Source organism: Gallus gallus, chromosome 28 (assembly GCF_016699485.2).
Source record: "Gallus gallus isolate bGalGal1 chromosome 28, bGalGal1.mat.broiler.GRCg7b, whole genome shotgun sequence".
NCBI classification, from domain to species: Eukaryota; Metazoa; Chordata; class Aves; order Galliformes; family Phasianidae; genus Gallus; species Gallus gallus.
This window is the reverse complement of record NC_052559.1, coordinates 2,210,310-2,235,985: the sequence shown is the minus strand read 5'-3', so window position 1 is coordinate 2,235,985 and position 25,676 is coordinate 2,210,310. Positions and strand designations below refer to the sequence as shown.

At 50.4% G+C, this 25,676-nt stretch overlaps 1 protein-coding gene across 1 annotated transcript in view; it reads left to right on the top strand.

Moving 5' to 3' along the window:
• The first annotated feature begins 3,575 nt into the window (after window positions 1–3,575).
• The window catches only part of ADAMTS10 (ADAM metallopeptidase with thrombospondin type 1 motif, 10), a 47,939-nt gene continuing 25,838 nt past the window's right edge, over window positions 3,576–25,676 (top strand). Inside the window, exons 1-4 of the mRNA NM_001389647.2 lie at window positions 3,576–3,846; window positions 14,502–14,831; window positions 19,929–20,293; window positions 24,983–25,142. Of these exons, the coding sequence (NP_001376576.1) occupies window positions 14,744–14,831; window positions 19,929–20,293; window positions 24,983–25,142 (613 nt within the window). The 5' untranslated portion in view covers window positions 3,576–3,846; window positions 14,502–14,743. The remainder of the gene's footprint in view (window positions 3,847–14,501; window positions 14,832–19,928; window positions 20,294–24,982; window positions 25,143–25,676) is intronic.

The following is a 25,676-nucleotide window of genomic DNA, read 5'->3' as shown; positions in this document are numbered from 1 at the left end:
ATATTTTGACATGGAGCTCTACGTGATGTTCACTCAGAAATTCATATTAAAGTCTATTTCAAGCAAAGGGTGAGATCCTGAGATAAAAGATGGGTCACTCAGGCAGTGAAAAAAAGGTGAAAATGCAGTGTCCTAACACAGCCACCTTTGCAGTGTGAGCAGAGAAACCCATAAGGCTCACTTATGGGTTTGTCTCTTGCCAATAATCCCCACAAAGTTGAGGCAATGTGTAACAACCTCAGTAATAGCTGTCATTTTTTTCCAGCTTTGCTTTCAGAGCTAGCAGTGGCTCCTTCAAGCTGAAGTTACAACTCTGGGAGACACCAACCCCATTTTTTTTTTTTCTAACACCTGGCATTAATTAAACTGTTTTTCCACAGTTGGGCAATTAGTTTGCGTGTTTCCACACCAGTGGAAAATCAAAACCATTTGTTTACAGCCTGTTTTGTTCACAGGTTCTCAACCTGCAGTGCTTGGGCTGCAAACAAAGCAGAGCATTTGTTTATTAAGGCAGTAGTGAGAAGCCCAAACGGAGCGTTGTGGTGTTAGGTACTGTGCAAACATAAAAAGGATCAGCCTGTGGCCAAGGAGCTAGTCCTAACATGGATGTGGGGTCAGGCTGTGATGTAGAGCCAGAGCTGGGAACCCTGCCCAGTGTAGATGTAGCAAGAGTTCTTAATTTTTATTTCATGGACAAAATGGTTATACAAAATGACCCCATCAGGCCTCAACATTGCCCCCCATCTGCGAGAATGGCAGCCTTAAAATGAGCAATGGCCTATAAGGGCTGCATCTGAGACATGGCTTAGTGGGCAATATTGGTGATAGGTGGACGGTTGGACTGGATGCTTTTAGAGGTCTTTTCCAACCTTAATGATTCTATGGGTGTGCTGGATGCACTGGACATCAGCCAGCATCCTCCAGAAGCCACCACCGTGCAGGCATTGCTGGTGATGTTTCTCCTGGGTTTGCTGCTGCATCCCCCAGAAGTGATGCACCGTGTGAGCATTGCTCACTGTGTTTCTTCTGGGTTCGGTGCTGCATCCCTGCAGGGTTTGTACCTGTGGGTGATGAGCCCGGAGCTCGCAGGGCCCCGTGCAGCCACATGAGGGTGCAGTGTCCTCGGGCTGCTGAGCGCAGGGAAAGGATCCTGCAGCTCTTCTGAGCTCCTGGGTCGTCTCCACCCCTAAATGTGTGAGCAGGGATGCTGGGGAGTTGCAGGGAGAGGATTTTAGGTGTCTTCAAGAGATGCATCCTCATCCTAGAAGGAGGGAGCAGCTGGCAATGTTAGGTATTGGAGACAAACGGTTTTGGCTGTCAGTTTCCCATGAGACCCTTTTTTAAGGCATGTCTTTTTGTTCTGCATCACATCCCTTTATCCTTTCCCATTGCCCAGTCTTCAGTGCATGCAATGAGACCTTGGGAAGGTATGTGCAGCCCCATCACCCTACAGAGGCAGGTCTGGGCTGGAGAGAACTCAGCTCTTGAGCTGTGGAATTTGTGTGGTTTGGTGTGAAGATGAGAGCATCAGCACAGTCCTGTGCAGGCTTTTGCCCCGAGCACACACGGCAGGGAGAGCGGCAGGTAGCACAAAGCAGCTCGTTCCTGTGCTCTTGAGAAGGGGAGATGGATGTCTGCAGCCTCAGTCCTTCTTAATTACACACTGAGTGTATTTGAAGACAAGTTTCAGCCCCTGGGATGGCAGCAGGCCATGCTTTGAGCAATTAGTTTTTCCCTGGCACCATTCAATTAAACCCCAAACACTTTGTTTGGTTGCTCTTTTATGTCTGTGCTGTGGAGGCTCAGACAATGGCCAGCGTGGCCTGCAGAGGAAGGAAACCACTCTTTCCACCCAACCAGGGAACCAGCCAAAAATCCAGCCCAGCAATTGCAGTCTCTTTGAACTCCATTCTCAAGCAGAGAGCCAAGACCAGTGCAAGGACCTTGCTGCTGTCCTGGGATGTCCTGGTTCCAGGAGCAGGACCAGGGATGGAGTTTGTGGTGGTGACCATGCACGGTCAGAACTCTCCTCCTGGGATCATGGGAGGTGTCCCTTTAGCATGTCCAGATTGTTGGGACTAGCAAACCTCCTGGGCCATACCCACAGACCTCATCTCAGGGGTTTGCTGAGCTGAGAGCTGCTGGCAATCAGGAAGGTGCCCATGGAAATACCCCTATTCCTGCTCTCTTGCCTGAACATCTGTTCATGTCTGCCTTCAGAAGCAGGATGCCAGGGCAGGATCTGCACCCTGTCCCTGTGGGGGAAGGAAGGTGGTGGAGTACGACTCCTTCTGAGCCATCCACTGCTGCTCCATCTGAGGAAAGGAGTTCAGAGGGCTTCAGGCAGTGGATGAAAATCCAGCATGGCTGTTGAATACAAGGGCTGTTAAATGCAAGGATGCAGCCCCTGGCTCAGCTCTCCATGTACCAGTAGTAGAGGATACACTGCCAAAGGGACCACAAGCTGCTTGCTTTCCTTTTAATCTCTTTTCTCAAGCATGCCATGACCCAGTAGATGCAGGATCTGACCCACTCTGTGATCCCTTCTAACATCCAGGTGGTTACAGACCACTTTGGGGATGGCTTTGGGGCTCCTCTGTCCCCAGAGAGGGGCTCAGGCTGGGGCTCTGCTGTCAAATACCACAGCCCTTGCTGTGTCCTTCCCTTTTCCATCCAGAAAAAAAAGCAGGGTCAATGGAGAAGGGCCCATATTTATAACACTTGCAGCATGACCAGGTTACTCTCTTTACCAAAACCTACATATTCCACGTTGTAATCCCAAAGAAGACTTCAAACGGAAGAAGGAAATGAGCTCCTGCCCTTCACTGCTTATTGTTTTATGTGTCCTGAGAGAGCTTGGTATTTAAACAAGCAGTATTAATTACTTGCAGTGTTTATTCTTTACTTTAGCCATGCATTGTCCTCGGTGGGACACTCACGGTGGCAGCAGAACAAGAGGCATTCTGCATCGCAGCAGGCAGCAGGGTGAAAATGATGTAACTGGGGTGGGAAGGGACTTAAAGCACTGATGAACTCTTGAGTGCTTCTTTAAATGTAAAGCCAATGCCTACTGGTGCTGTAGAGCACAGCGGCCTTTTGTTGAGGCCATTTTGTCAGACATGCATTGGCTTTATAACAGCATTTCGAAGCAGTTAAAATGAAGGTTGGGAATTGTATTTGTTTTATTGGTTTGGTGTGGGTTTTTTTTTATGGGGGGGGGGGCAGTGAGGAGCAAATATCCGAGCAAGATCCAGAATTGCTTTCTCTGTCCTGCCTGCCCCTGTGCTGTGCTGCTGCCGTGGGGCTGCCCAGGAGGATGGCTGCTCCTCGCAGAGCTGTAGCCGATGAGTTTTATACTGCTGCAGCAAGACCTGCCTTCTGCACTGATGTCAGCACTCAGGGCGGGACTTTACAGCCCTGTGGGTTTGAGATTTTTTTAATTTTTTTTTTTTTGGATAATCCTGGCAAAATTCCTGAGCAAAGTTTTTTCTTTTCTTTCTTTCTTTCTTTTTTTTTTTTTTTTTTTTTTTTCTGAGCAGCCCCTATACATGCTGCCTCTGAGCCGCTCTCTTATTACTGCTCACTTCCTGAAAGGAGACTTCTTAGCAAAGCCTCTAGCTGCAGCGCTGCCTGGGTCTGACAGAAGGAGGTTATTGAGGAAGGCGACATAAACCCTCAGCCTGGAAACTTTCTGACACTCGCAGGACTGAGGGGGAGAGAGAAGAGCTTTTGGCTGCAGCTGGGAAAAAAAAAAAAAAAAAGAAAGGAGGAGGAATAAAAAAAAAAAAAGAATTAAAAAGGGGGAAAAAAAATAAGAAGAAGAAAGAAGGGAGAACGCTGGAGAAGGTAAAACGCTCTTTAAAATAATCTTTCCAGAGAAAACTCTTTGAGGTCGGAGTGGGGTGGTCTGGGGCGGAGGGAATGCGAATGTTCTTTGAAATCAGAACCGTCTCCCTGGAGAAGGAATGAGCCCGAAGAGCGTTGCATGCTGGAAAAACATTTATGAGAATGAAAACCATGTTCACCCTTCTCCAACATTCAGAGTTTCCATAAAAACGCAGGGTTGTGTTTCAAAGCGTCTGCAGGCAGCGGCAGTCGGCATCTGCTCACCTCCCCCTTCTCCCCGCGCTGCTCCGCTTCTTATTGCGCGGGGCTGCAGCCGCATGTTTGCTGCTCTCAAATTGGGTGCTCTTAAAGCAGAGCTGCTGGGGGTGGAAGCTCTCGATTCCAGAATGAGGGCTGCGGCGGCTGCAGCGGAGCGGTGCGTTCCTCGCCGTCCTCATTCCTGAGGATAAACACAGATTGCGCTCCTCTCCCTTTTGCTCTCCATCTGCAGGAGCGGTGCAGGCGGGGGATTGTAGACCGTCTGACCTGAAAAAGCTGCAAAGTCATTAAGCTGTGTGCATCGTTTGGCCCCACTGCACGGGCCGCGCGTGGTCTCTGCTTTGATGGCATTTTAAAGGGTCTTTTAAAGGAGATCAATCCCTCCAAAAGTGTTATTTTAGACATCAAAGTAAATATTAATGATGGTGAAACGCCAGGAGATTATCTCATTAGAGCCGGAGGAGCCGTGCTATAAATAGGAAGGAGTTTATAAAATAACATTGATAAATCTCTACCAGAAGGGGGGAAAATCGGGAGCGTGGGGCAGGTTCTGTGCCTGGTGGCAAAATTCAACATTGCCGACCATTTCGGTCCTGTTTGGGGGCTGTTCCACTCAAGTGTGGGCACATCAGTGGGCTTTTGTTTCCCTGTCCTGGTCCACACCAATGCCCACGTTGGTTGGAGGTGGCTCGGCCACACCAGAGATCTGTTTCTTATTCTGTTGGTTAATGTTGTTGTTAGCAGAGCTCGCACGACAGTGTGGTGATAGCAGGAAGAGTTTTGGAGTCTTTGCTCATTTTTGGTCTCCATCACACTACAGATGGTGGAAGGGGAGATGCTGGGCTGGGCTGCCCAGGTATTCCTCGCAGCGCCATGCCTGGACTGGCTCAAACCCTCACCCAATGAGGCTTCACCCAGTGCTGGGGAGATGGTTCCAGTGTCACGAAATTTCTCCATATAAGGCTCATGCTGGCTGCCTTGGTTGCTCCATCCCATTGTTCTGGGCTGGCCCCACCAGCAGCACCCTCCACTTTCCGTCTCCTTTCTATTTGTGAAACCTCCGGTGCCTGTAGGTGCGTCTGCTGTTGCGTTCCCCCAGCAGCTGCTCGGTGGTGCGATGGGAAAGGTCCTGTCATCTCCTCTAAATCATGCTTCCAACAGATAAGGCTTTGGGGCTGAGCTGTTTCCCTTGGCAGAGGAATGTCCTGATAAGCCGGGACTGAATGAGCAATCAGTGGGGCCAAGTGGAACCCTAAGGGTAGGTGTTGCCTGCTCAACATAAACAGCTTCTACTCGTCATGCGAGAGGCCTTTTAATTACCAACCTGTATGTTATCACAGATGGCTCAAGGCCACCCAATGTGTGTATCACATGCAGTGCTGATCCAGAGTCTGCATGGGCTCTGCTGCCCATGGAGCAGCTCCATGGAGGGCTTTCAGTGCAGGTTGCATCAGACCCACCCAGGGGGTGGTTCTGTTGGAGCGCTTGTCTCAAGCTTATCTGAAACCCCCAACTCCAAAAACCACTTTTCTTGCCAAGTTTCCAGCAATTAGTTCTTTCGAAGCCAAAAACACCGCAGGATGTGTTTGTCACGTCCTGTCCTGCCTAGATCTCAAGTTAACGCAAATTAACTTAAAACAAACAGAATTTGGACCAAATTTGTCAAGTATTCAGAAACAATTCCCTCATGCTTAGGATGATGTCAGCTCAGATGTGCTGAAGTCAAAAAGAGCTTTGCTTGACCCCATCGCCCGTAGGAAATGCTTGCAGAGCAAGGAGTCGCAGCCATTTCCTGGGAATCTGGGAGGAGCTCGGATCCCACGTGCAGCTCTTGCACGGTGAGAAACAGCAAACCACCAGCCTGGGTACGGATTCACTTTTCAACACCGAAGGAAGTTTTGTAAAGGAATAACATCAGGCAAATCTTCCTATCTCGGTTACTGGGAGTGCCTTAAATCAAGTCTGCAACCAATTCCAGTGTTGGGAGACTCTCCAGTGAGAAACTGTGCCAAAATAGTTTTGCTCCATCTGACTTCAGTAGAGCAATGTCAGTGGCACATGCAAAGTGCAGGGTGTCCATCCAGCTGCTCTGCTGCTCTCCTGCCTTCTGTATTTGCCCTGGCTGGGAAAAGACGTGCTTGGGATGTGCCATGGTTGTGCATTCGGTGTGTCTGCATTCCTTTCTATCATCCCAGACCACCATTGCTGCTATTGTTTTCTACTCTTCCATTGTAGCTCCGTTTTTAAGGAGTCCAAATTAATTCCTGTGCAGTTCTGGACATCCCTCTGAACTCAGTCATTCATAGATCCTGTTTCTAGTCAGATCTGAGGGTGAAATCCTTGTTTCCTACTGTAGGAATTGTGCCACTGACCTCAGCAGGGCCCAAGACTTCACCCCAAAGTGGCTTCAGTCAGGACCACCATGGAATCACTGCTTCATTCCTATCAGGGTTAGCATCTCCTTACTCCCACTGCAGTTGGGCACAGATAAGTGTGCCGGGCGGCCTTTGGGCTGCAGCTTCCTCCTTAGGAAGCCACATATGCTCATGAGACGGCACATTCTGTTGCGCTGTGCCATACCCCACCAAATCCAAACCATCTGGGCCATATGTTTCCCCAAAAAGAGAACCTGGAGCTGGAGAAAAAGAGCCTATAAACTCTCTGGACAGCAGATCTCTTGGAGCTTGTACATGGGATACAGAGACTGGAAGTGAGCTGCAGACCTTCTGGAGCTATGAGGGCTGGAGATGGTCTGCAGCCCAGTGTGGTCTTCAAGAGCTCATCCTGCTGCAGAGTTCCCAGAGTGTTCCTCTATGGGAATGTGTCCTGTGGTCTGCGGGTGCTGTCACTGTCACAGTGCCTTGTACAAAGAGGGGGTGCCCATGCTCACCTGGTCTCCTCTCAGATCCCTTTCTCTGTGTCACTAGGTGTAGCTGCTTCTCTGATTTCCTGGGAGAAGAGCCTGGTCCAAGCTGATCTTTGTTTCAGTGCCTCTCTGTGCAGCTCACTGCACTTCCCCAGGCCACTTCTGAGTGTGATCCCATGGGATAGCCTGAGTTCCGTGATCCAAACCTGACCTAATGTCAGTTATCCCTGTTCTGAGTGGGGGGTGGGATCTCGGTGAGTCCCTTCCATCTGCAGTCATCCTTTGTTCCAGAGTGGCAGCACCAAACATAAAACGAAATACAAAACCGTGGGTCCATGGCATACCCAGATTTGTTGGTGGAGCACAACAGCGTGCAGGCAGCACCACAGGGGGCATGTGGGTGCCAAGCACTGACCTGTGTGTAACAGTGGTGATGTCCACCCACGTGGGTTGCCCAGCTGTGCATGAACACTGGCAGTCCCAGCCTTGTGCATGTGGCCATCACATGTGTTCTTACATGCGTGGTATCTGTGTGTAATTGGCAAGGGCGTCATGCAGTAGGCAAAGTGCACTTCTTTTAACGACTGCTCAGCCGTCTTTTTACTTCTGCTGTTTTGTCCGTGGCTGAAGCCAGCAAGGAGAGTGGTGGCAGGGGGCCAGCAAGTCTGGGTCACATGGAGCAGCTCCAAACCATTGCATAAGTCCGTCTGAAAGCGGACCTGCATGAGAACTGGTAGAGTCGTCTCCTGAAAGCAGAAGAAGTCCAAGGCTGTGCTGCTTGGTAGCACCTTGCCTTGGGCTGGTTCAGCAGTATCTGGGCTCAGCCCTGCGGCGTGTACTGCCCCAGGCCCAGCACCCTTCCCTGATGATGCTACACGCTGGCACTTCTCTAACGCTTTCCTGTTGAGGACCTCCGAGCATTTTACCACACTTGGAGAAGTGCAGTGACCCCAGCTTTCCAGATAGGGCCAGATCCTTATGTAACAGAGAGATAGGATTTCCAGAAAGCAGAGCAGTCGGTGTCAGAGGGAAGCTGGGGCTCCCGACTCTCCACTCCTGTGGCATCGCTTTTTACTGGGTTCCTTTTGCCCCTTTGCTGGTGGAATTAATAATCCCACTGGATTTTGGAGCGAGCGAAGGGGCAATTCATTCCTTTCCTCACCAAGATTGCCCTGAATAGACTCGACTGTAAAACAATTCTTGTGTTTAAAAAAAAAAAAAAAAACACTCCCACACAGTACTGGAGAGAGCCCAAAACCCTATGAAGTTTTGCTTGTACAAAGGGATGGAGGGTGTGCCCAGTTTGAGCACGGCAGGGCCTGGCGCAGCGCAGAGCAGGGGCAGTAGGAAGGCAGTGAGGGTATTCCCAGCCCTGCAGTGCTGCAGTGGGATGGAGATGTGGGTTTGTACCCCTCACTGCTTGGGTTCAGCCTGGCAGAGTCAGTCTGCATCCCGGCACTGCTGACGGACACCTTTGGATGGGATTTGGTCTCATTTTAACGCCCCAAAATCAGACTTTCTCAGCCGGGCGAACTCCAAATGTGGCCCCAAATGTGGGGATTGGTGCCTGCAAAGGAGTGAGTGGGGTGTGCTGTGACAGTGTGCTGTGGGTGCCCCGAGCCAGTGGAAAGGGGACAGACAAAGTTCTCTCTCTGCTGTGCTGTGGAGCACAGGGATGGATGCAAGTGGATCCGAACGGGTTGCTGCAGAGCTGTGAGCGCTGACCATCCCATGGCTGCAAGCTGCTGTTTTCTGGTGAATGATGATAACTGCGTGTTTGTTTCGAATTCTTTGCCTGCCATGCCCCCAGAGAGGCCCGTCTTGGAGCTGATTGAGGTTCAAGATCTTGTTTTCAGTTCTGCAGATCTGTGAATTTAACCCATTTTTCCCATTCTGCAGCCGTTGGTCCTAGCAGTGAGCTGACAGCTAACACTGAGTTCTCTGTTTTTAACCCATAACTTTATTCCAGAGCTGAGGAATTACTTCCCAGTGGAAACCCTGTCATGCTGGCAGGCTCATTGCAAAACAATTTCTACCATCTGCAAATCAGCAGGTTTCCGACCAAGCAATCCCTGCAGATATTTGTTGGGAACATCAGGGCAGCCTCTCATTCAGGGCCAGGAGGTGTCAGGAAGCTCTGCACCCTCCCACGTGCTCAGCACCCTCACATCCCACTGCAGGACATGCAGCAGGCAGAGTGGGAGCCATGCTTTTTGTTCCATCCTACGGGACGTGCAAGGACCTGCTGGGTAATGGGAGATGGCTGCACACCATGGGAACTCATCCTGATGCTGGGGAGCAAACAGGCATCTGCAAGGAGAGAGGAATCTGTGGATTTCGACAGTTTGGGGTGTGCAGAGCCCAAGGAGATCAAGGGAGGTAGCAAAGACTAGAGGTGATTTGGGGACATGACAGAAGGAGATATCCCCTCTAGCCATTCTGTGCAAATAGCCCCATCCATGCCTACCTGTAGGGGCTGAGCTTTGACTTTGCGCTGCAGCACTGCCTGGTAGCTGCTGCATTTTCCTCCTGTCTGGACCAAGAAGCTACTGAATTAGGCTTGCAGGTGGCCTAGATTGCAAAAAGGCAGCTAATTTTCCTCAAAGACACTGCATTTTGTTATAGCTTTTTTCTATATCTGGCTGGAGACACCTGCCCCTGTGCATTCTTACACCAAAAAGACTGACCTGGGTAACATGGGGAGGCTTTTTGCTGGCTGCCTTGGGGTGCAAGGAGAAGACATCATCTGGCCCTGTTTCCCCACGCCCTTCTCTGCAGGATGATGGCCCCATGCAGGTGCTGCTCACCTTAGAGCAGACCCACGGATGCCATGGAGGTGTCCCCATGAATCTCTTGTTCCCCTCCACCACACATGCAGGGAGCCAAGCACCTGGGTCACCTCTGATGAAGGTCCCTGTGGTCATGGAGTGAGAAGCTGGCCCATGGTGAGGGGCCATGCAAAATGGCCAACCACACAATAGGGGCTAAGGTGGAAAATGAGAATCACAGCACAGAGCTTTGGCACTGGGAGAGACCTCAGGGTGGGTTCCCTTCTGGTAAATGGGGATTGCTGCAGGGTCAGCTGCATGCAATGCAGAAAGGAGACCCAGGCAGAGCCACCTAGCAAAGCTCAGCAGGGCTTTTAAAGCATTCCAATCCTCAATTAAATAATTTCCTCCACACTTGCACTTTATCTGAGCCACCTGTGCGTGCTCACACTTGTAGGCATCTGGAGATGGGGATGGTGTTCTGGGTATCCCTGTTGCCATCCTCAGCAGCACTCAGCTTTGCAGGTCACAAGTGGCAAGGATATGGTGGTTTTCATTAGGCCATGTCCCCTGAGCAGAGCAGCATAGGTTGAAGCCGGGACAGTCGGTGGAGACCACACGGAGTTCTCCTCCTGCCCTGCGGCAGTATTTGCAGAACAGATTTCAGCCAAGGGTTTCCAGCCAAAACTTGTGGGCCTCCGCGAAGCAGCAGAAGCAGGTGAAAAGAGGGCTGTTTTTATGGAAAACCTGGCCATTTGGGGATCAAACTCCATGAGCTACAGGCACTGTGAGGTCCATGTGAGCGGTGGGCATGTACGAGGGGTCTTTGCATCTGTGGGGCCGCACATTGCAGCTGGGCTATGCTTCTGGCAGGGCGTGTGATGCTACGTTGGTGGTTGGGTTGGGGCTGTAGCTGGCCATGCTACGGAATGTGGCATCGCATCCTCGGTGTGGATGGGAAGTGCCATTAGCCCAAACACCAGATGCACAGAAGCACCAGGCTTGGGGACGGTGAGTGCCCAGGGAGTGTTTTAAGCTTAGAATGCCTTGCCCAAAGTGATGCAAGACATAGGTGCCAAGTCATATAAAACCTATGTCAGCCCCTCGCGCTGGGACTATCCCTCCTATGAACACTGTGCACTGTTGTCAATGCACAGCAGCTTTCATTCATTCGTTAACGCTGTCGCTGATAGCAGAGCTCAGAATCACTCCGCTGGGTGAAGCTGCCTCACAGCCCCGCTCTCAGTGCACACCGGGGGGGGATGTGTTGGTGGAAGGGATGGGGAGAGGAAGGGGGTGCACTGCAAGTATTTCCTCCCACTGGGGAATGCTGGAAGCAGAGATCTGTGTTTGTATTTATTTCTCTCTCAAAAAGGGAAAAGGACACCTGAGCTCATCATTTGCAAAAGTTGGATGAGAAACCTGGAACCCGCCGGGCCCTGCATCTTTAAAAGCATTTAAATTCCTCTTTTCTGCACTAGGAGGCACCTTGAACCTTCCTCTTGGCCCTGACCGGGGCCCATCTGCTTCCTATTACCTTCCCATAAAGCTGCCTCACCAGCCAAAAAGCCAGGCTTTCAGGGAATTCTGTCTGCAGCCCCGATGTTGAAATTAGTAACAGTTGTCATCTGTTTTTCTTTTTTCTCTTTTCTTTTCTTTCTTCCAGCTTAAATTTTAACCCCCCCGCTTCCTCCCTCCCCCTTTTTTTGAGTGTTTTTGGTGTCGGAAGAGGAAGCCTTGAGCACAGCTACCGGCTAGAGCCCCATCACCTCTCTGCAGTCCTCGCTCTGTGTCCCCACTGTCCCTGGGGCGGGCAGCAGCTCCGCGTGCCGGCGGCTCAGCCCAAGGGTTCACGCAGTGAAGCCACCTTGGCTCTGGGAGCTGGGAGCGTCAGCCGCTCGCGGGGCCCCTGCCAAGGACAACGAATTCCTCGGGAAGGAGCAAATCGCAACCGGCCCAAGCGAGGGAGGCACGAGACCAGGAGAGGTGACCCCATACCCTGGGCCTCATTCAATTAAAGCCGGTCCATCCCAGCGCGAGGCCGTTGGGTCCCCGAGAGTGTCTGATTGCTGCCCTTTGGGAAGCAAAATGTGAAAAGTGAGGTTATGGAAAAGTTTGTACACGCTGAAGACGCCATGGAGCACTCGTCCTTGCTGCTTACTTCCTCTCTCTTCCATGTTTTGGGTCTATCTCGTGCACGGTACAGCCTCCTTGGGGTTTTGGAAGTCAGTGGGATGCGTGTTCCCTTTGCTGTGTGTAGGAATCGGAGCAGGAGCCCTTCCCCCCCAGCAGCTTACGGGAACGTTGCAGCTGTAATTCCGAACACGTGGCGCTCGGACCGGAGCTCCTTCCCGAGGTCAGGGGGCTGCGGGCTCCCAGCGCATGGGGTCAGGGGCTGTGCAGGGTGGGCAGAGGGGAGGAGAGGTTGCTGCAGCCCTTCGGGGTCGTGGGGAGGAGGTAGGACAGGAAATAATGACATCCCGGAGGAAGCTGGTTCGACAGCTGAAAAACACAAAAAATGAGTAGTAGAAAGCCCAGGAGAAAATACACTTCAGCTGAGCAGCTTTCTGTCCGCAGACCTTGGAGTGGTGACAGAACTGGAGAGCTGGAATCTCAAGCTTTAATAGATTCTGAAAAATGCTGACTTAGGAGAGCGCTGCAGCACGCCGGGCTTTGGTTTCGCCTTCAGCTTTTCTCAGTTTGCTTCCTGCAGGGAGCAGGGACGAGCCAGCCTGCACTACTGCTGCCCTCGCTTTGCCCTGCCTGCAGGGGACATGGCAGGAGACGGCCTGCACTGAGCAGCTGTGGTCTCAGAGACCTGCAACACTCACATCAGCATCTCCGTGTCGTGGTGGCAGAGGGCAGAAAGCCCTGCCAAGCCTCCCGCCTTTGCTTCCTGCTTCCGTGTGCTGAGCAAGAGCAGCTCGAGAGGGGATTTAGAGGGTTGATCTCCACTTGGTTCTTGTGGTTGATAATGGTTTGTGCAGTCTTTAAGGCAGTGGCTGTGGGTCTCCTGCTCTGGGGTGACCCTCCTGCTCTGGGGATCAGCCCAAGGCACCGCTGATGGACTTTGGCCATTTGTGACTGTAAATCAACAGATATAAATCTTAACATTTGAACTTTGGAGCTCAGAATTGTGACTTAGGCACACACAGTTAATCCTCCCAACATTTTCATCTGGTAGAGAAATACAATTAACTTCTTTAGATTAACTACTGGAGCAGGAATCATCTCTGACTTATTCTCATGCCTCACCTGTGCATTCAGGAGCATCGTTCCATTGGAGTACCACCAACAGCATATCAAAGATGGGAGAGCAAAACTAGAAGTAAGTTAGAGACTCCCTTGAGGGCAGGAGGTGAAGAGTCTGTGAGGAGGGATGGAGCTTGGCTGGTAGTTAGGCTTTGCTTTTCAAAATGCACCAGAACAGAGTGAGGCAGTGGTTGATAACATTATTCCAAGTGTTTCCTTGCTGATATGAAGACCACACAGAGGCCGTTGCTGTTGGTGTCTTTGCAAAACCCACCATCCTTCCATCTCCAGCCAAACCTTGTGCATGTTCCCAAGTGCACCTTTCTTGAGCATATCCCATGATGTTCAAGCTCTGAAGCTGCTGCAGAGCTGAAGCCAGGCTTTGGGATGGGCTCCTCCACTGCCTCTCTGCAGTGCTTTGTGGAAACCTCTGTGTTGTGCTCGGTGGCTTCTCCCAGGCAAAGCATTGCTCTACGGATACTTGGGATTCTCCGAGCAGGAGATATGTGCCATATTCATTGCATACGTCATCTGATTGCTGGATAGAAATGAAAACCACAGCCTTTATGCAACTCTCCAGCTCTATGTGAGTTCTGCATAATTGCCTCAGACTGAGTGGAAATTATCTGCAAGCCAAAAATCTTTCACTGAAGCAATTAGCAAATCATTTTAAATAACAAATACAATTGGAATCTCATGATCCATTTGTGGATAGAGCTGAGGGTAAGGGTGAGTTCACTGAATGGGTTCTTTGTTTTGAATCACTTTTCTAGGTTTAGCTAATGTTCTCAGGGAGCAAGTGCTCTTCTCCCAATGCAGTGATGATCATTGAAGTGTGTTCTAAAGCCAGGGAAATTGAAATAGGGGTTTTAGATCACTTCTTGCTACCACCCTTAATGCTTTCATTTTGTATTTTCCTTTTTAAGAAATCAGGTAACTGAGATCAGGTAACCATTCATTCTTCCTTGTGGGCATTGTGGGTGTTGGCAGCAGGACAAAAGGTTCCCATTTATTTTGAGCCTCCTTTCCTCCTGCAGTGTAAGGCAGACACTGGCCCCCTCATCCCACTTCACACTGCTGGAGCGTTGCAAGGCTGTACTGAGCAGAGTGCTCAAACAGCAGGATAACTTGGCTTTCTGATGCTGTGATCTGACTTGGTTAATTGCATTTGCATTTTCTTCCCATTCTTTTCTCCCCTTCCTTTCTCTTTCTTTCCATCTCTCTTAGGCTCACTCTTCTTTTCTCGAAGTCCTGGATTTCCTTGTTGCACTGCTTTCTCCCTCACATCCTTCTATTCCATCCCCTCTCCGTCTCCTCTCCGTCTCCTCTCCGTCTCCTCTCCTCTCCTCTCCTCTCCTCTCCTCTCCTCTCCTCTCCTCTCCTCTCCTCTCCTCTCCTCTCCTCTCCTCTCCTCTCCTCTCCTCTCCTCTCCTCTCCCCTCCTCTCCTCTCCTCTCCTCTCCTCTTCATCCCCTCTCCTCTCCCATTCATTTGTCACCCTTTCTTCTTCAGGGGCAATGCCACCGAGAACCTTTGACTCCAATTAGCCCATGTTGGCTCCAATTGCGCCTGGGCAATTGCGCCTGCTGCAAAGCCACCGTCAGCCTCGCTGCTTTGGAGAGTGGCTGAGGATGCCTGTGGAGGAACCGAGGACTCCTGTTTCTACATAAGCAGTGGCTGAGAGAGAGACATGTGGGGACAGCGCCCTTCCAGCTGGTACAATATTCCCTGCACTGAGACAAGCGTCGCTAACTATGGCCATCGCTTGGAGGCTTCTCATATGGACTGTCACCTTCACCACCACTGTCTGCAGTTTTCGGGGTTACATGTTCCAGTCGCAAGGTAGGAGTGGGGAGGGAGCTGGATCTGCCTGACCACAAGGAAGGCATAAGGGTGATGTTGTGCTGGGGAGGGGGTGGAAGCAGCCTGACCTCTGCTCTGCTGCGTGTACTGCAGCCGGACGCCTACTGCTGCTCTTGCAGGTGTTTTCCTTTGACCTATGAGGAAGGGATGTGTTTTGCTCCCAAATGTTATGCTCCTTGACTTTTTGTGGAATTCCAAGTGGTTGGGTCTAGTGTAGGATGGCGGCCACGTAGAGGCTCAGGAAGCAGAAGGGCACATGGTAGCAATGCCCTCCCACTCAGCTGCAGTGAAGCATCTTTGTGTAAGCAGAGGCTTTGCTGCACGTAGGAGGTCTGTGTGCTTTGCATGTGCAGAGATGGAGGTCTCAGCTGGAGGGACAAGTGTTTTGCACAGCCATGGCCTGGATGGGCATGTGCTGCTGGAGAAGCAGTTTGAGGTGTGCATACATGTTTCTCTGAGTTAGTAAATGCTCAGATCTGCTCAAGCGTGGGCACTTTGTACCTCTCTTACATGTCTGTGTGTTTCTGTTGAGCCTGTGTTTAAACACAGGGCTGCACGTGTAAGTTATTGCCAGGCAAGCAGAATGTGGGTGTCCTGCACATTGGTAGCTTTGTGTCATTGGACATGATTTTATTCCATATTAAGAGTGAAAGGACTGAAAGGTGAGGTGGGCAACACTGTACTGAGCCCTGAGTGCCAATGCAGCATGGATGGGTTACAGAGTATAGTTAAATTGCCGATACTAATTTGCTTTTGTGACCATTTCTTAAGAGACAATATGAATACTACCATCAGGTGCTAGGGGTAAGGAGAAAGCTGTGAAATTGGACATTTATCCATACAGGATGTTAATATCCAACCATAATTTTGTATGCCCAGTGTGCCAAAGTTAAATGTAGCAGGGCAGTCAGTGGAAGGCCCAGGGTAATGCAGTGTCATCCAGGTGTGGTTACAATGGCTCTGGGTTACCTTGTGAGTCCGAACTGGAAAGAAGCACAGAGGGAGCCCAAAGCCACGTACTGTCTGGTTCTGAGCACCATCTCGTTGGGGCACCGTGATATTGTGGCTTGCACTGGGTAAAATGCAATGCAGTCAGCTGCAGAGCTGTGTGCCGTGCAGGCGCTGTGCAACGTGCACCATTATACATGCAGATTTTCTTTAATCTGAAACAAACACAGTTTCTGGTCCTTCCAGCCAAAGTCTCTGGCAGTGCCTGTTGGGACTGTTCTGGGCCTCCTGCGTCTGTCAGCTCGCACCTCCCTCCATCTGCACTGCTGTGCTCGCAGCACTAGCGACGCTCTGACGGTGGCTTTGCTGCCAGATCGCCTCCATCCTGACTCAGAGCAGCCCTAATCCTCCTTTGCTCACCAGTCCCCACGCTGTTTGTTAGCACATCTCAGTCTGAGCCTCTGGGCTTGCTGTGCATCTGTGCTGTCCTAGATCTGGAGCAGGGGTGGGCAATGGGCTGGGCTCAGCCCCAGTGGTGTCAGGGCTTGCAGCCAATCTCCTCCTCTTCCAATGGGTCAGGCTGCCCCATGGGCCTCTCTCACTGTCAGAATGCTTTTTTAGGCTCCATGCACCCCAAACAAGCAGTGTCAGGCTGCTAGCAATACTCAACACTTCTCTTCATGCTGCCGAGGTAGTAAGTACATAATCCTCACAACACCCTTTCAAGAGGGTGAGACACTGCTATCTCCTCTTAGCAGTTGGAGGCATGGAGATTAAAGGCCAACGTTTTCAACAAGCCGCTGATTTTGGCCAGAGCAACTTGCCCAGGCAGTCCAGCAAGCCAGCAATGCAGCAGGATTCACGTGCCTCGTGCACAGCCTCCAGATCAGTGTATTTACTTTATGCAGGGAAAAGATTAAGGTATTACAGCCATAAGCTGTAATTATGTATGTGGGAAACAGCAGCCCAACGTTGAAGGCCTCTACATGTCAGCAGAGATGTAACGAGATTCAGAAGGTAAACAACGTCTCGTGTAAACTCAGGCTGCGGTTTTGAACAATACAGGGAATTGCAGCTGGGGTGGTTGAGCGAGGATTCGGCACACAGCCTCTGTTGCTGAATGGTTTTTCATCAAAAGGCATTTTTTTTTTCTAGTGCCTTATTTTAATCTTAGTGATAGATTGTACATTCCCTGTTTTACAGGACACTGGGTGAGGGTAATCTCACTGCTCCAGGCTTGCATACCACTCGATGGACCCATGGAATGTGTGTTGAGGCTGCTGCAATTCTAGGGCAGCTTGAGGCCACAAATCCCAGAGTGTTTTCCCAAATCATCCTTTATAAATTGTGTCTGGGCTGCAGCTGGGGCTCCTCTTTGCTCTGGTGACAAGATGAGAGCAAACATCTGCTTCCTTTTCATCCTTTAAGTGGCTCTGTAATGACAGAGGCAGTGATGAGAGCATACAAGGAGGGAACAAAATCCTCCCTCCTTGGCTTTCACCTCTGCTCTCCTTTTTGTTTACCTTGCCCCCTACCTTCTCTAGGCTTCTGCTTCCCCTTCTGCATGTCCTTGTCCCCATCAGGAGTGGGGCAGCACTTCTCACCCCCATCTCTGCCTCCACACTCTCTCCTTTCCCCCCTGGGTGCCCAGCATTGGGCAGGCTTTCCTGCAAGAAAGGCTTTTTATAGTATCTCTTCTGAAACAGTGTGACAGCTCTCTGGAAACACCAGTCTGCTTATCACCAGTGCAAACCTGTCTGATAAGCAGATGCAATACTGTACATTTCAAGCCAAGATCTATTAATACAGCATGAAGTGGCTGAGGGGGCAGAGGGATCATGATGGCTTTTCTGGAAGGAAGGAAGGAAGGGAGTGAGGGAGGGAGGAAGGGAGGGAGGAAGAAAGGAGAGTAGGAGGGAAGGAAGGAGTGAAGGAAGGAGGAAAGGAGGGAGGGAGGAAGGAAGGCAGGAAGGAAGGCAGGAAGGCAGGAAGGAAGGAAGAGCCAAGCGGTGCTGTTATTGATGTTGGGAGTTCCTAGTATGAATTGTAGCATGGGGGACAGTGTGACCAAGGCAGGAATGAGTAAATGGTGGAGTAAGGGAACATATGTCATGCTGTTGGGTGGACATGAAGTGAGTACACAGGGTTAGGTAGTATAAGATACCTATCTCTTAGAGCTTCATCTAATCTACTTTTTTTAGAGGAGAGGAAGGAACCAGGTGTAATGCTGGATGAAGACACTGTCTTCTTCCTTATGTTGAAAGTTTAATTATTTCTTCCATTTGTTGCATCCCTACTCTAAAGCATCTATCCCAAAAGCATCCATATGATGATGTAGGGCACTACTCTCAGCTCTATCTTTCTGTGCATCATTTTTCATGGTGACATCCCTGGGGATGCATGGTGTCCAGCACAACAAGAGCAGACTGTCACACACAGCCTGAGCCCCATATCCTGACCACTCTTCTGACCTGAATGAATCTTGTAGGTCAGGATCAGGGTCTCAGACCCTTTCTAGACACTGGGTGCACAAACCTCCTTCCAAGACTCTATTTTGCTACCCATGTGGACTGCAGAAAGGGTAAAACAAGACCCTTCCCATAGCAAATTTTTCTGCACCTGAGGTCATTGCTTAAAAACAAGTAGTCACGTTTGTTTGCCTGGCTGCATCGCATACGAGGTGGTGTGATGCAGGGGAAGCTGGAGCACAGGAAGTTAAAAACCTAATAGTTTCTTCTGGCTTGTTGAGCCAAGGGAGAGGTGCCAGAAGAGCTTATGGTTTGGAAGGTTGGGAGCTAACCCCTAAACCGAGCTGGTGTGAAGGACCATCCCATTAGTGGTGGCCAAGGAAACCACTCGGTCAAGCTCCCACACTGGAAAACATGCTAGAGGGAAAGGAAACTTTCCAGTGCTGCCATGCGGTAAGAGTGTAATTTGGAGTCCAAATTTATGATGGCTGGGAAGGCTTTGGAGGTGGGTGCTGTGGAGCCAGGCAAAATGCACCCACCCCACAGCAGCCTGGCCTCCCTGTTTGCTCAGGAAGCAGCTACACATAGAATGCAGGAAGCACAGTGATGTTCTTCCAGCATGAAGAGGGCAGATCCTCTCCCACTCTGTGAGCAAATCTCCAACCCTTGGGCTTAGGAAAAAAAACACTATGAGTGGAGAGCTATCCTATTCAGTGCATGATTTTTTGTGTCTTCTGCTGGAGCCTCCAGTCTTGAGGCTGCCAGATACAGCAAGACCTCTGCTCAGACCCACTTTGTAGACGTTTTGCTAAAAAAAGACGTGAGATTTCTGTAGAGGTTGCACAGTGCCAATTTCTTTGACAGCCAAAAGCACTGTGCCAGTGTAGTCAGATGTGTTGGACAGTGACCTTGTCAGAGTACATTTCCTAAGTGGTATGAGACATCCTCAAAAGCTCAAGTGCCCCAAGAGGAGCTGCTAAGCCAAGATTATACTGTAGGGCACTGGGATGGTGAGCTGCTATACTGTAGGTGAGCTGTGGTGGTGCAATAGATACAGGCCTGGTTGGAGACTCAGATTTTGCTGCCTTTTTAGCACTGCTGGGGAGTTCTGGGGACCCAATGTGTTCTTTTGTTTGCAAGAACACTGTCTTGGTGCATCTTAGGAGGATGTCTCATACCTAATGTATTAATGCAGCTGTGATCGTGGTTTATGTTCTGTGTGCTGGCAGTCCTAGAGAATCCCAAGGATCACAAAGGCTGAACTGAGGAGAGAATTCAGTTATCATATCCCTGCTGTGCTACAGTTTGAAATCCCTTGTCTTTCTGTCTATCTTTGTTTTAGATGTCTCTTGCAAGCTGTCACATCAGGCTGGAGAGAAGCCGCATGGCTACTCTGATGCCACAAGCAGCTGAAAGTCCTAGAGAGCTGCAAGGGGCTGAGCACTGAGCTTTTGTCCTGCTGATACATCTTTTGTTTGCAGCATGAATGGTGTGCTTGCTGGTGGAGGTGGGTGTGAGACTTCTGGAAGCACAATGGCTACATGACAGAATTCCAAGGGTCAGGATCCTGCCCTGGCTGTGACTCTGTGCTGAATCTGTTGGGTGTTTTGCTATGACTCTTTGCAGAATGTCATTCCTCCTTTCTGCTTTTCCTCCCCAGAGGAGTTCCTTTCCAGCCTCGATCACTATGAAATTGCGTTCCCCATCCAAGTGGACCAAAACGGGGACTTCCTCACCTTTGACATGAGGAGCCAGCTGAAGCAACGCCCTCGGCGCAGTCTGGGCTCCTTGCCCTACGAGCCATCAGAGCAGCAGGTTTTCTACAAAGTCTCTGCCCATCGAACCCAGTTCCTCCTCAACTTGACACTGCACTCCAACCTGCTGGCTGAGCACTTCACTGTCGAATACTGGAAGCGAGATGGTGTGGACTGGCAGCATGATTTCCATGAGGATTGCCACTATGCGGGCCACCTGCAGGATCAGTACCTGAACTCAAAGGTCGCCATCAGCAACTGCAATGGACTGGTGAGTCCCCGCATTTTGCTCATCCAAGGGCCACACTAACAACCAGAGATACCCATGAAGTGGAACAGATTGCAGCTTCTTTGATATTTGGTGTAGAAACTCTGTTTGGGTGCCAGCAGATGGATTCATGGTGGAGGGAAAGGCCTGAGATCAATGTTAAAATATAACATTGCAAAGTGGCAGCAAAATTCAGCTGAGGGTGAAGGCATGTTTCCTTATTACATCTGTGATCCATGTTGAGATCCATTTTCTACCAAAATCAGTTAGAGTTTTTCCATTGATTTTAACTGGCATGGAATTATCCAAGCTTTAGACCACTGTTACGGCTCCCACAGAACTTCCAGGTCCACTTCCAACTGTAGCAGCAATAGATATATTTTATATATAGCAAGTGCAGCAGGATAGAAGTTTCATGTCACAACCAAGAACGTCAGAAGTGCATTCATTCCTGGGGTTGCTAGTCCCTTCTGCCCAGATTCCAGGAGCTGAAAACATAGTTTCTGGGGGGAAAAAAACTTGAGGTATAGCCAGTATTTTTCAATATAAGAGAGAACACCAAGAGGGGACAAGATGGCATGCCTCAAAAGCAGCAAAGCTGCTTCAGAAGAGGAGGAAACGATCTGTTCTTCGTGTTCCCAACAGCTAGGACTAGACATCATGGTCCTAAATATCGGGAAAGCTTAATGGTAAATGGTAGTGCTAAGAATGGCTGAGGTTGCTTGAAGAGTGCATACGTCAACATCATTGGAGATCTTTACAGACAGGCCAGACAAATGGGTCTCAAAAATACTCTGGGTATGATTCATTAGCTCTTTCAGCACTTGTTAAGGAATTCCATCCTTATTTTTCTGTGATTTTCTGGCTCACACAGCACGTTTCAAGACCTACCAGATGGAAGGATGGAGCAAACATACCCTGTTAGTAAATCCCAAGGATGATGGCTCCCTTGGAGGAGCAACATGTAGAAATAGACTGTCTAGGCCAGATTCATATTTGTGCTATAGCCCCACCTCTTAACAGCATTCTGGCAGTGTGGAAGAGCTTCCAAATGGGAATGAATTCACAGTTGATTTATTGCTAAATCGCACTGCCAGAACAGTGCTGCGGGTTATTAACAGAAATGAGAATCTGACTCATTATATCAGAGAGTCTAATGTTTCCATCTCACAGCCAAAGATCAGAGTTGCATAAATTCTTGGTTCCCGAGTTAGCCTTTTGTTTAGATATAGGACTTCTGCTGAAGTCCTAGATAATTTACTGGTGTTTTAAAAAGAAGAGTCAAGGGGTAGCTGAACACTGCTAGCCAGAAGTGATCCAGCTTTGGTCTACCTCGTGCTTCAAAGGGCACCAAGAGCAGAGCAAGCAATGGCCCAGCTGCACTTATGCTGGAATATTTTAGTCCACAGATAATCTAGCTCTGGAGAGATACCAGGGATTGTCTGGAAAATGGAGCCAGGCACACAGAGGTACAGGAGGTCATCCAGCAACCTCTCCTTTTTCTGAACTCTGTCCTCCTGTTGTGAAAAGCTACAGGCATCAGCAAGAAGGGGGATCATCAAGCTTCATGACAACAACAGGGCCAGGAATTTGGCCAAGAGGATACTGGTGCCTTTAGCTGGCAGAGTGGGGCCACACTTCCACTCGAGCAGACCTGTGCACCCAGAGGTGCTAATCACCTCTGGGTGATTAGCAGCCAAGCCCTCCTGGCTGCACTCCTGCTGTCCTGCAGCCTCCAGGCTGCACCAGGTCTGCTTGGCAGGGGATAGGTGAGGACAGAAGATCTCAGAGGACTCCTAGATGACGCAAATGGGGCTGTGTTCTGGTGTTAAATGGGTGCAGGCTTGGACCAGTGCTGGTTATGGGGTGCAAAAAAGAAGAGTGAAGGGATGACTCCACAAAAGGCCCCAAAGCAAAGGTATGAAAATGGGTAATAAGTGTCAAGCCATGTCCAACTCCAACATCCTTTTACAATTTATGTGTAGCTCTGTAATATGCGTTGTGCTCAAATGTTTGCACCCCAGATGCCAATAGGTTCACTCCCATCAATAGGATGAGAGGTAATGGCCTCAAGTTGTGCCAAGGGAGATTTGGGTTGGATGTTAGGAACAATTTCTTCTCAGAAAGAGTGATGATGCATTGGCACAGGCTGTCAAGGAAGTAGTGGGGCCACCATCTGTGGAGGTGTTTGAGAGCCATAGAGATGTGGCACTGATGGATGTGGTCAGTAGGCGTGGTGGGAAAGGTTGAGGTCATGCTTGGGGATGTGAGAGGTCTTTTCCAGCCATAATGATTCCATGATTCTGTGACTCCTCTGCCTGGCCCTGCCACCATGTCTGTGTGCAGCAGGCCCAGCAGGCCTCAGCCCCTATGGCCAGAGCGGGGCACGATTCACCCAGGCTTAACTGAGAGCAAAGGGCAAAATGGCCCATTTCCCAAAGCATCAGAGCCATGAGCTGCCAGCAGGGCCCATCACAGAGCATCCAAAGCCTGTAGGAGCAGCGTGGGGAGGCCTGGGTTCAGCAGAGCTGTGTCTGTACAGCAGCCGGAGGACTCACGTCCTCCAGTCAGCAGATCGCAGCTATAGGCATAAACAAGCTCAGGAGAGAAATGTGCCTGTCTCTCCTCTTGCGTCAGAGCTCCTCAAAGGCCGCTGTAAGGCTGGTTCTCAGCCCTTAGTGTCTGCTTCCGTCTGCACTGCCCTCCCGAAGTCAGCGGGAAGACGAGCTGTGTGGAGCTGGGCAGATGGCCCCGCTGCTGGGCTGACGTCAGCTGTGAGTGCGTGTGAGGGGAGGTGGACGGGCCAAGCTGCAGTGCCTTTCCGAAGCGTGGTTGTAAGCTAATAGAATAAACCATCCCTGCTCTGCAGCTGACCTGGGTGAATCACAGACAGGATATCCAGCTCAGCTCCCCCACAAACCACAGAGATCTCTCTCAGGGCCTCTCACCGCCTGCTTTCAACACGCATGTGTCACGTCCACCACCCAGACCTCAGCGCTTGGCCTGCGGGGTCAGAGTCCCGTGACAGCAGAGCTTCACTCCCGCAGAGTCACAGGACCTCATATATGCCCCAAGGAAGCTGTGGTCACAGCGTTTGGGTGGCTGGAAAGGGCCCTTTCCCAGTAGCTCCTGGTTTGCAGGCAGGATGTGCTCTCCCCTCCCGCTGCTCTGCCCCAAGTCGGCGGTGACCTCCTTCTCCCCGTCCCGTGATGCCGGCAGCCAGCTGGCTTCGCAGGCCGACACTCAGCTTTCCGCCGCAGCCCTCGCCAGGCTAACCTCACAGTACCTCACTTGTGTTTGAAAAGGTGGAGCGGAGCCAAGAGCAACAGGGCCTGGTGCAGGAGGAAATCCCCCGGCACTCTGCAGATGGGGACTTTGCCGCGCGCACACTGCCCCGATTCAGCTTTTGTAGCGGGGAGGGAGGTGGGGAGAGACCCGTTGCGGAGGCAGCAACCACCTCGGAGAGGCTCTCTCCACTTGCCCAGCAGTAACGCTGTTGCACGGGTGGTTCATTCCATGTAAGGACCTCGAGATGTTTTGCAGTGATCTGCTTCCCCACACACCCGTATGGCAGGTCCTATCGCTGTCGTGCTACGTGCCATCCTGTTGTGCGACATCCCATCAATGCAGGATCACTGGGGGTCTGTGCACCCAGCGTGGGAGGATGGCCGGATGACATAAGGCTGAGACTCTTTGTATACTCGAGGTCTGCCTGAGCAAAGCCAGGAGGTTTCACTCCTTGGTTGCTCACTGGTAAATTTCAGATGGTAGAATATCTCCATTTCTTGGAGGTGAGACTGAATGATGAGTTTCTGCATGTCACTTTAGGCTGAAGGAACCTTTTTATGTTGCCCAAACCTTTTACGCAGAGGCAAAGCTTGCTGCAAGGGTAGGACCAGCCGGAGAGGAGCAGCTGGTCAGTTGGGTTGTCCATCCTGCTGGTCGTTGTGGTCTCCCAAGGAGGTCCATTGTCAGAGGGCAAAGTCTGGGCTTATAGTCCCCATTTGTTCATTCAAAGAAGAGAGAACAACAACAAAAAATATATCTGAATAGCTAAATCAACAAATACAGGAGCAGAAACAAGGTCATCTGATAGAAATGGATGGTTGGGGTGTAAAAGGGGCAGTGGTAGCTGCAGGATTTTAGGCTGCAGGGGAGGGTTCTGGCTGAAAATCTCAATGTAAATCAGACTTCACATTGCAAAGGTTCAACATTTCACAAAAGCCTCTGACCATCCACACTCCTCTGCAGCTCTGTGCCTGAGTTTTCCAGCTGGTGTTAAGGTCCTGAGCAGCGTCCAAAGGCTTCTGGGTGAGGTTGAAAAGCAAAGGAGGTAGTTCTCACTGCTGAGTTGTGCTGATACATGAAGACATGGTATTTAGGATCCCACAGACAGCTCTTAGTTAGATCAATGAGTGCGTGGAATAGGAAACAACTGAGAATGAGCATGATTTTCTGAGAACTTCAGTGTGGATGTCCTGAGGCACCCATGAGCAGCTGTCTCGGTTTGCTTTGGTCCATAGCTTTGTATGATTCAGTGTTTGTGCATAAATGAAGGAATCTTGCATGCTCTCTCAGCTATTTGTCAGTTCCCAGTAATTCAGGGGCTAACCATCAGAACGTTCCTTATGAGAAGCCACCAGCACGTCACCCATTTCTCTCCCTACCTCCTCTGTTTCCTTCCTTTCACAGCACGGGGTAATAGTTGCAGATGAGGAGGAATATTTCATCGAACCGCTGAGCCCGGGAGCCAACGTCAGCGCAGGGAATGAGGGCAAGGGCAGCCCCCACGTTGTGTACAAGAGATCATCTCTCCAGTACCCACACATGGATGCAGCCTGCGGCGTGCTAGGTATCTGTGCCCACCAAACATCTTCAGTCCATCCCAGTGCAGGCTGGGAAAGTCCCAATGGAGCAGGCTGGGAAAGTCCCAATGGAGCAGGCTGGGAAAGTCCACGCTGCCCTCTATGGCACATAGACAAATCCACCCTCTTGCATTTAAGAAAGTTCTATTTATGTATTTACTTTTACCCATGTTAAGCGTTTTTGGTGGCCTGGTCTTTGGAATAGTCTTATACTCCCTTCTTCACAGCAGGGCCTTTAGACTTGTAAATAGAGGGTGGAATTGAGAAAAAATTCTCTCTTATTGTTCTTACAAAAATCCTCCCAGATTTGGCCAATTTAGGATTGAGAAATCCTAATTCACAAATGCTCAGCCTCTTCACTGCATGCCTGTGCCCTTCTCATCCTTGCCAGAATTCAGTCTGTGACCCAGAGCCTGGGTGAAGCCCCTATGGCACCCAGGGTCTCAGGTATCATGTGATCCAGCATCAGAACAAAGCAGGTTGCAGCCAGCTCTCCCCACTGCACAGTACTGCTGTCAGCC